Source organism: Mya arenaria, chromosome 13, assembly GCF_026914265.1.
Source record: "Mya arenaria isolate MELC-2E11 chromosome 13, ASM2691426v1".
NCBI lineage: Eukaryota > Metazoa > Mollusca > Bivalvia > Myida > Myidae > Mya > Mya arenaria.
Genome location: NC_069134.1, coordinates 6,161,389 through 6,173,018, shown reverse-complemented (window position 1 = coordinate 6,173,018; position 11,630 = coordinate 6,161,389). Strand labels below are relative to the sequence as shown.

Below are 11,630 nucleotides of genomic sequence, written 5' to 3'. Positions count from 1 at the left end.
AGGTAATCTATTTAACAAAGCAATGTGACCATCAGTGGCGTGTGTTCTACTTTTTTGATAAAGATATAAACGGTCATACGCAAGTTTATGGATTGAGCGGTCGGAATAAATATTTCAACGTAATGCCTCAAAATTAATGTGGAGTCCATATAGTGGCCTTCGCCCGACTGCCCAGTCCGTTAACTGTGTTTTATTAATTAACTATTACGAATTTGACGAGAAAAAGAGACAATTGCGGTACCAATACCAGACAAATGAAAACAATATATGCCAGAACTCGCTCAATATCAACCAAACTCGGCCAATATCAAAAAAAAACTCTGCTAATATGAGTTTCCTCCGTTTTGATTGGCTACAAAACTTGCATAATATAGGTATTGAGAAATGGGCCATTTTCATTGGCTGTCGAAACTCGCCGAATATTTTTAAAGGTAGCCATTTTGTTTTCCGTTTTCCGACTGTTTTGAACATTTTGTGCTTCGTATAAACATATTTTGAATACTTGAATGATTGAACCACTTTGTACGGTTGGATGTTACAATTGTATTTAACCCGTTGGTGGGATTTTACGACTATTATGATTTTGTACACCGACAAAATGGACGACGAAGGTTAAACATTGACGTTTTGGCAAACGATTTACGAAATTAAGACTAAAAAAAACATGCTTCCTTACAATGTACAGTGCTTTATTCATATGCAATGTCACTTTAAGGATGCATGTCAAAATCAGCAAAGTCAAGTTTATAAAAGCAGACACCACGAATGAATAAGGGATAAATACGGCTTCAGTGTGAACTATTTAAAAGGTAAGTTATAAGAATGTTTTAACCAAAATGGTAAAAGTTAATTAATAAAATTAATAAAATACTTATTAATTAGGTGATTTCATATTGACCCAATATGAAATCACCTAATTAATAACATTATATTATTACTTCTATAATACTGAATTCTTTATGGATACGATGAGCTTAAATTAACACTTTTCACTGAAAGATAAATAACAATTAATCAAAAGCTGAATGAGTGACAGTTTTACCTTTCTTATGAAAAACATACATTATCGGGAATATCACATCAACTACAAGGACACAATTATAAAAAGTAGTATTTAAATTTAAATAAGTTTCATTTATAAAATCATATTCTTGATTCGTTAAGTAATCTTTAAATACCTAGCAACAAAAGTAACCGATTTAACTGCATAACCTAGGTTTTCACAGACACCCATTTAAAGGAGCTAGACACCAGATGAAACAATTGCGAGAAAAAAAGATAATGGTCAAAAACTTTAATCATAAAAATGATAACGTTGTATGAAACCCGTTGAATCTTATTTACTGATATATTACATCCTTATCGACTATCTTTCGCTGATTTTGCGTTTATTTTCAGATCGAAACTAACTTGGTTTGTCTACCACGTAAATAACATTAAATATAAAAATATCGTCTCCATATGTACTAATCACGTGTCTTTCACATGCCAAATTTACACACTACAAACTGAGAAATCGTAATTTTTAAACGGGTCAAGCAGCTCGTATTGACAAATTTAGGCTCGTTTTGAGAAAACAATATATTTGCCGATTTTTTTACCATCTGGCCCCAATATCACGAAAATACTTAAGTCAAATCTCAGTCTCAACTCATTTTTCCACATTACAGTATGACATTATTAAAAATTACTAATGTTTTGCTATTTTTAAAAGCACATTCTCACATGCATTATGTTAATTAACATTATTGTTCAATATTACAAAAAAAAAAATTACAGCACAAAATGTACTTGAGTAAAACTCAAAAATAATAAATTGGACTCAAGTACAATTTTTGCTCTCAATTTTCTTTTCTATAAAATATTTTTTAATCAACATAATGAATGAGAGAATGCGATTTTAAAAAGGGTAAAACATTTACAATTTTTAATCAAATGATGCTGTAATTTGATAAAAAAGAGTTTAGACTGAGATTGAGATTTGACTTGAGTATTTTCGTGATATTGGGGCCTGGTGTCCAGTCCCTTTAAAGGGTTAAAGTACACGTGATGACGATTTCATTAGAAAATACCCACCCGAAACACAAATGACAGTTTCAGAAAAAGCCAAGCATTCTAAACAACATTGGCGATATTGTCGCTGACAATATATAACACAGATTCAAAGATTAAGTATCAGAATGCTTGGTTACTGGTGACGTCATGCAATTATCGCATTGCTCTTATTATTACTTTGCTTTATTTAAATGGATTGAATTTGTTTGTTGTTTAATTGAAACCTTTGAATAGTTTCATGATTGAGACAAGATTTATGTTGTTTGTTTTTTTTTTTTTTTTTTTTTTTTTGACTGGTCTTACATACATTGGCCCTGAACCTCCAAACTGGTTATGCCAATTTGCATATTACATCAACCTACTATGAACGCACTTCCGCCTACACCGGAATGTTACACTACTTTCCCCTTCGAGAAGACTCGTCTTCACTTGGGTAACTCGTTAGTATAAGACACTGTCACACTGTCACGACTTGGATACGCGAGTTACCACGAGTGCTGGTGAATTATAGCTCGCTAAAAATGCCACGAGATGGCCGCGGATTCTGATGCTAGGTACATCAGTTCGAGACCTGCTCGAGTTCCCTTCAATGTGAATACGAGAGTAGTACGAGATTCTTCTGTTAAACTCGAGTTTAAGCAACATCGGTACGATCTGTGTACGACACTCTTTCGACAACCACAGATACTTCTACGAGTTCTGCCGATATGTGCACGATATCATGACGAGTGAGCTACGAGAGAATGTGAAGGTGAATATGAAGAAGATAGCTCAGCTTTTACAGTACAGGCAAAACGGAAGAAGGACAGCCCGCAGAAGATATTAGGGTGAGGCCATAGATTATGACTAAGCATGACTAGTCATGGCATGACTAGTCTAACAATGGTTTATCTCTTGTAAAACAGTAATTTTTACTGGTTGAAATCTTCAGGAGAAATGATGCAGTGCTTTTTATTGATATGATCACTCTTATTTATGAACTCGCCGGAAATCGCAACAAACTCGAGAACATGTCGAAGGGGTACGTACACAGCAACTCGAACGAATCTCGAGCAGAGATTGTAATAATGTCCGCTTGAGTCGCTGCTGAACTCGTGGGTTGTCGAGCGACTTTTTGACGCGGCGAGAATCGGCGACGAGTGAAGACATGTCTACCACAAGTATTCGAGTTTGTTCGACACCCCTACCACATGTATTCGATATGTATACGAGACGTTAACTCTTACGACAATTTTAAACCGTTTAAAGTTCTCGCCACTGCTTGCCGAGTGCTTTCTTTATGAGAAGACATGTCTTCGATATGTAACGACAAGGATTCGAGTCCAACACGACACCTGAACAGTTCAGGCGTGTTGAATCTCGGAACAACTCGTAGCCGAAACTCACTACAGTGTGACAGGGGCTTAGCGCAACTCCGATCCGGCAGTCGTCTTTATTCCAACGCTGACAGGATTTATACCGTGCGAGGCCAAAGACGCAAAAAAATCCATATAAAGAAAAACAAGACCAACTTTGAAGCGGCTGGCTGGTCTTATATACGTTGGCCCTGAACCGCCACACGGAGAACTGGTTGTGCCAATTTGCATATTACTAAGTACATCAACGTACTATGAACGTATTTCCGCCTACAGCGGAATGTTACATTACAATATAAGTACATTATTTCATGATGGATGTACATCATTAATGTGTCTTAACAGTATTATGTTGAAATTACAATCTCCGTATAACTGATACTTATTGTATCATTTATTAGTTATATGTTGTAATGATGAAACTTTTGTCAACTGAGTTGTTATACCTGTCCGGAAGAGGCGTCGGCACCGGTGAGAGAATCAGTCATTGCTAGGTTGTGGAGCATTGAACATAGACAGAACGTAACTCGAGTTAGTCTGATTCTTTAACGTGCCAGGTTGTATGACAGTCATATTGTTTAACGTGCCAGGTTGTATGACAGTCACATTGTTTAACGTGCCAGGTTGTATGACAGTCACATTGTTTAACGTGCCAGGTTGTATGACAGTCACATTGTTTAACGTGCCAGGTTGTATGACAGTCACATTGTTTAACGTGCCAGGTTGTATGACAGTCACATTGTTTAACGTGCCAGGTTGTATGACAGTCACAGTGTTTAACGTGCCAGGTTGTATGACAGTCACATTGTTTAACGTGCAAGGTTGTATGACAGTCACATTGTTTAACGTGCCAGGTTGTATGACAGTCACATTGTTTAACGTGCCAGGTTGTATGACAGTCACATTGTTTAACGTGCCAGGTTGTATGACAGTCAAATTGTTTAACGTGCCAGGTTGTATGACAGTCACATTGTTTAACGTGCCAGGTTGTATGACAGTCACATTGTTTAACGTGCCAGGTTGTATCAAATTGTTTAACGTGCCAGGTTGTATGACAGTCACAGTGTTTAACGTGCCAGGTTGTATGACAGTCACAGTGTTTAACGTGCCAGGTTGTATGACAGTCACAGTGTTTAACGTGCCAGGTTGTATGACAGTCACAGTGTTTAACGTGCCAGGTTGTATGACAGTCACAGTGTTTAACGTGCCAGGTTGTATGACAGTCACAGTGTTTAACGTGCCAGGTTGTATGACAGTCACAGTGTTTAACGTGCCAGGTTGTATGACAGTCACAGTGTTTAACGTGCCAGGTTGTATGACAGTCACAGTGTTTAACGTGCCAGGTTGTATGACAGTCACAGTGTTTAACGTGCCAGGTTGTATGACAGTCACATTGTTTAACGTGCCAGGTTGTATGACAGTCACATTGTTTAACGTGCCAGGTTGTATGACAGTCACATTGTTTAACGTGCCAGGTTGTATGACAGTCACATTGTTTAACGTGCCAGGTTGTATGACAGTCACATTGTTTAACGTGCCAGGTTGTATGACAGTCACATTGTTTAACGTGCCAGGTTGTATGACAGTCACATTGTTTAACGTGCCAGGTTGTATGACAGTCACATTGTTTAACGTGCCAGGTTGTATGACAGTCACTGTGTTTAACGTGCCAGGTTGTATGACAGTCACTGTGTTTAACGTGCCAGGTTGTATGACAGTCACTGTGTTTAACGTGCCAGGTTGTATGACAGTCACTGTGTTTAACGTGCAAGGTTGTATGACAGTCACTGTGTTTAACGTGCAAGGTTGTATGACAGTCACAGTGTTTAACGTGCCAGGTTGTATGACAGTCACAGTGTTTAACGTGCCAGGTTGTATGACAGTCACAGTGTTTAACGTGCCAGGTTGTATGACAGTCACAGTGTTTAACGTGCCAGGTTGTATGACAGTCACAGTGTTTAACGTGTCAGGTTGTATGACAGTCACATTGTTTAACGTGCCAGGTTGTATGACAGTCACAGTGTTTAACGTGCCAGGTTGTATGACAGTCACAGTGTTTAACGTGCCAGGTTGTATGACAGTCACATTGTTTAACGTGTCAGGTTGTATGACAGTCACATTGTTTAACGTGTCAGGTTGTATGACAGTCACAGTGTTTAACGTGTCAGGTTGTATGACAGTCACAGTGTTTAACGTGCCAGGTTGTATGACAGTCACATTGTTTAACGTGCCAGGTTGTATGACAGTCACATTGTTTAACGTGCCAGGTTGTATGACAGTCACAGTGTTTAACGTGTCAGGTTGTATGACAGTCACAGTGTTTAACATGCCAGGTTGTATGACAGTCACAGTGTTTAACGTGCCAGGTTGTATGACAGTCACATTGTTTAACGTGCCAGGTTGTATGACAGTCACATTGTTTAACGTGCCAGGTTGTATGACAGTCACATTGTTTAACGTGCCAGGTTGTATGACAGTCACATTGTTTAACGTGCCAGGTTGTATGACAGTCACATTGTTTAACGTGCCAGGTTGTATGACAGTCACATTGTTTAACGTGCCAGGTTGTATGACAGTCACAGTGTTTAACGTGCCAGGTTGTATGACAGTCACAGTGTTTAACGTGCCAGGTTGTATGACAGTCACAGTGTTTAACGTGCCAGGTTGTATGACAGTCACATTGTTTAACGTGCCAGGTTGTATGACAGTCACATTGTTTAACGTGCCAGGTTGTATGACAGTCACATTGTTTAACGTGCAAGGTTGTATGACAGTCACATTGTTTAACGTGCCAGGTTGTATGACAGTCACATTGTTTAACATGCCAGGTTGTATGACAGTCACATTGTTTAACGTGCCAGGTTGTATGACAGTCATATTGTTTAACATCCCTCCGAGTAGACAGTTTGAATATTCGTGTATGGTCGGGGGATCGAACCAGCGACCCTATGTTGATAGCAAGTGCCTAACAACAAGACAACAGATACGCATCACGACAGCTTCAAAGGCTGCGGATCAATCCTCACCACACAGGAAAGAAATGCCGCACGAGCAAAACAATCTCTGTAGTTCCAAGGTTCAAGTTTAATTAACTTTAGTGGTATAGTACTAAAAGTACTATTTTTACGCCCGCCCTGTTACTTCGAAAGTGTGTCAACCCGATTTGATAAACCTTGACACACTTTTACACAACGGGCAGGATTCTTAAGTGCTTATACATTATATAGCTTCCGGGATGCAACTGGTGAACCAAACTTAGTTCAAGACTCTTTTTGTTATTTCGATAACATGCTTATGCTTCTGCAAGGACAAATAACGAATTATGAGAAATTAAAACCTTAGGTTTGTAGAAAACAAGACATTATGGAAACAAACAAATGTCAGAACAAACATGGCTATACATGTAGACATTGAAACATGAGGCATAAATTAAGCCGAATTGGTTGTGCCCGGTCGTTAACAATAACAATAAACACTGTAATGTACTGAAAATTAATACAATGTATTATGAATATATGTAATGTATGTCAGGAAATTGAATTAATCATGATCAATGTATGCAATATATTGATAACGCTAGAATGAAACAAATAGCTAGATGTCAATATTTACAGTTGATCATAATGAATGGACATTATTGTGCGAGTGTCTTGAATTGTGTCTACAATGTGAGAATACAATTCCCTCATGAATTCAGGAAACGGCGAACATCTGGTAAACGGATACTTCGTTGTAGGGTTTTTCATCTCCTTAAGGTTTTGGGTTGTAAGGATATGAAGAGTTGTTTTTGTTGTAATTTCTTCTCAGTTTTTACGTGTTATTATACAAATCGCTGTGTGTTTCAGGTATGAACGTTTTGCGGACCTCCCAGCTTTTAGTTGTATATCCTCTGGAAATATTGATGACTTAAAACACAGAGTGTATGAAATATGTGTTATAGACGGTCAGGTTTATTTCAATAATACAATGAAAAATACAAGGACAGCCCAGAAATGGAAAATTTAAAAAATAACCCCTGTTTAGGGGTATAATTCCAGGGCCCAAGCGACGATGAGCTATAGACATGAACATACATCACATACGCAGATACAAACACCAAACACAAACGATCACCACATATACAAATTCAAAAAAAGTCTGAGTAAGAATTGCAGCATCTTACACGAACTTTGACCTTCTCGTACAAACTTGAGAGAGGTAATTACACAGGAGAAGTCATTTAATAAAGTTATTGACGACACTCAACGGACTTAGAACGGTGCAAATTGGCAATATAACATAACTGTAGTGTTTTAATTAAAGCAATACAGTGAAAACAAAGTAAACAAACAACAGATAAAAATGTCATTATTTTAAATAAAATTATTTTGGCGTGTCATAGATTTGTTCGAAATCATCTCCTGTTTGCAAGGCGCTTTTATCCACGGATGACTCTGATAACGGAAAATCAACTGCTCGCTTTGATTTAACGCCAGCACCCGTTGCGCTTAAATGTTCATCTGATACAGCATTGGCTCCTCCTGCATTTAACGTCATTGCAACATTGAGACTATCAAATTTCGCTGGAATCTCACCCAAACTTGATAGATCAACATTTAAATGTACAGACTCATTGGCTGTATAACTGTCATCATGTTCTTTCATTATGACAGTACGGTCATCCTTAAAAAGAAAGTACGAGTCCCTCGGATTTACACTTCTCATTCCAGATGTGTTCTGGTCGGGTATGCCATTGCTATCGTCATCAAGAGTGCCAAAAGCTGTAGGTGGCTGGAGGTCTCTCCGTAGAGGTACAACTGGAAGAGGAGGTGGTGGACCGATCGGAAGAGGCGGTGAATCCGGGTCTAGCAAAGTTTCGGCATAACTACCTTGCTTAAGATCTGTGGTTTCAATAACATCTTTCTGGTTGATGTCCCTGGCTCCTTTGGTTTCACCCAGATCTTCCTGTACATACGGCCGCACTTCTTTCTGAATTAGCTGCAGCTCTTTTTCGATATCATAGTTGTCATACGACGTGCCAAACTCTTCTTCATTTTCAGACGGAATTTCAACAGGTCTGGTGTTGTTCGTATTCTCTTCTGCTGAAAACCAATTATGTGGTGGAGGTTGGAAACTACGCTCCCCTTCAAACACGGGTCTTCTGCCCGTGAGAGGACTCGAATCGCCAAGGCCATCTCCAGAGTTATTGCCAATATCGAAATCTTCTGTTTGGGTGTCCCTTCGATGACTTGGTTCGTCTTCATTTATTTCATCATTTATAAGTAACTGTGGCACTCCCGTAGATGGTTCAATTAATGGCTTCGATTGAACCATAAAGTCCACTTCGTCATACGCCTCAAGATGCTCGATAGTATCTAAACCTTCCATTTCAAGCCCTGGAAGTCCTGAAGAATCCATTCCCGGCAACCCTGAACCGCAAAGACGTTCGTTTAAATAAAATTCATCGCTTGTGATCTGTAAAATAAAACATGAATTTCAGACTATTTTGTATCGTATGTTATATTTTATTTTGTTTTTACTAAAACCTAATCAGTCCTAATTTGAAAAAAAAAACGCGTCCATCATTCGACCGGGACGATTTATTTATTGTTTAATATATAAAACCAAAACGTTACAGTAGTAATACATGTAAAAGGGTGCATCTATTACTCATTTACCCGAAGAGGCCCACTTGGATGATGCTGTTGGCCAAGTGATTTCTGTGGACCAGTATCTGGCAGTCCCGACATTGACTCCTGTCGTTGAATATACTCCTCAGTAGCCGACATCGACTTCGGAGATGGTGTATTTACTGGTTCCTCATATGCATCCATATCTTCCAATTCTATATTACGATTCTCTGTGTCAAATATACCTTTTCTTATCTGACTGTTACCACGTTTGATATTTCCGTACCGTTCGTACAGATCATCATCCTCATCATTATCGTCACCGTTGTCGTAAAGACCGGATTCTTCCAAAGGGACATTAAGAGACACAGGAATTGTTTGTTGTTGTTTTGCATCAGAAACAAACGCTTTGTTAACAAATCCTGTTTCGTCAGTTTGATTGCTACCGCCTGACTGCGATCTCGCTTTGTTGTCTTTAACTTGGACTCCGATGCTCCCTGGTGCTGCCTTGGGCGCTGGCCTTTTATTCAGCCTGGACGGAAGTTCCGGAGCTCCAGCTGAAGTCCTTCGCCCTGTTGGTGGAGGGACCGAGGGTGGAGGGGGTGGTGAAAATGCCGGACTTTCAACCTCCTCCACTTGATCATTGGAGGTAATTTTAGTGAGTTCAACGGCTTTTCCTTTCTTGCCTGTGTTCTTCGGGTCCATGTAATCATTATCATCAGCGCTTGGCGTAATTGGATACAGTGTGGTGTTACAGTGTTTCAGTCGGCGTTTTCTGAAATGAGTACGGGGGCAATTTTATCAAATAGTGTTCGACGTGATATCGTATGCTTAATATGTTCAATGAAATATTAAGCGATTGTCACAATGAAATTTGATCTTGCAAAATAAAAAAAAATGTGCCCTTAACTGGCCAATTAAGCTCTAAGTTTCAATATAGATGTTATAACACCTATAACTTGCAATGATATTCTTTTATCTACCAACCGACATAAAAAGGTAGATAAACTATTATTTACTTGTACACATATCATGTTTTATAATGTAACTCGTCGATACTTACACTTTACAAAGATACACGGATACCGCGGTTATCGTAACAAAGCAAACAAAGATCAAGCCAAACAATCCGAACGATATTTCTAAAAAAGAAATGAAAAATATAGTTAAAGGGCTACACCTCATTTTGCACTTTACTTGAAAGAGGATATTTATTGATCAGTGTAAGAGAAGTCATACAGCTCACCGAGTTAGACCCAAAAGCTTAAGTTCACGAATGACTCGTGAAATATTTACTTTTGGTGTTTACGAGGTAAAATATATTGCAGTCTTACACTGAAACATTTTTATTTTATTTTATGCTTATGATTCTTAAAATATGTTAGATAACTGGTATTTATTTGGAAAGTTGAAATTTTAGCTAAATGGTGTCATACTAGAAATGAAGGTATGGAACCTTCGGAGTGTTACCTTGCCATGGAAGTGAACGCCTGTCATCGGAAGCTGATGAAGTCGTTCCTCCAAGCACTGATGTTGTATCTGTATAAGCAAATGTGGAATAGAACCTATATTATCAGCCAATTGAATTGCAGATAAGCAATCATTACGGACAAGGGTTGATCATTAAGAATATCAATTTTCGTGGGTGTATAAAGGTCCGCCCACTGTAACTCATTTGATACACACTTCCGACGTCAGATTTGGCGTTGACAGCCATCGAGGTTTTATTCTAAGTCAGATATAATCTCCCTGCGCTCACTTCGTCCATTTAAATCATTAAGATTTTACTCAATGTCATCTAACTATTACTTTTATAGCGTATATTGGTTGTTATCATGTAGTATGTGTTATATCCCCAATGTACAGTTAAAGGCCATACCAAAATAAGTGGATGTGAAACCTAGCAACCAGGCATAAGAGGCATACAAATCGTCACTCGCATGCAATAACTCAATAACTGCATACAGAACTCGAAGTAGTTATTGGGTTCTTGGTTCTCATTGATGCCATATATTGTCAATCATTGTGAATGTTTTATTCATCCATATACCGGGAGTCTGACGGCAATATAAAGTATCATATTATAGTTCAATACTTTGAACACATGAGATATAAACCGAGTTCGCCGTGCTGGTCGTGCTTATTATTGTATTGATAGACGAATATTACAGTGAATCAGTATATTAATGCTGAATATGGACGTGCTAATTAATATGTACAAGTTTTATCTATGGTTTCATTAAAGTGTTGGTGCTACAAAACTATAGCTGTCGAATCCGTGTATTTTCATTCCACTAAAAATGTGATATGCAATCAATTATGATACCGCATTCAGATTATTTAACAATATTATTATTATGATGCCTTGGTATGCGTACAAAAGATAATAATGACATTAAGTATTATTTACTATTCAGCATCCTAGTTGTTATCGGTATCACTAATATCAAAGTATCATCCATATGCTTCATATCTGTTATCTTTATTTGAACAGGTATATTTGTACTGGTACTAACTCCATTGACGGCAGGTAAACACATAAAATTAAACGTACATAATATTACTTCTTACCATAATTCGAAGGTGGTATAACTATATACATAAAATTGTC

At 38.1% G+C, this 11,630-nt stretch overlaps 1 protein-coding gene across 1 annotated transcript; it reads right to left on the bottom strand.

The window, feature by feature from the left end:
• Positions 1-3,890: 3,890 nt before the first annotated feature.
• Positions 3,891-6,287, bottom strand: LOC128213821 (uncharacterized). The gene has a single exon (XM_052919879.1). It carries the CDS (start codon positions 6,285-6,287, stop codon positions 3,891-3,893), a length of 2,397 nt encoding a protein of 798 aa, XP_052775839.1.
• Positions 6,288-11,630: the final 5,343 nt, after the last annotated feature.

Excerpts from the sequence above, each read along its gene's own strand:
- LOC128213821 (XM_052919879.1), bottom strand. The coding sequence starts at position 6,287 with ATGACTGTCATACAACCTGGCACGTTAAACAATGTGACTGTCATACAA.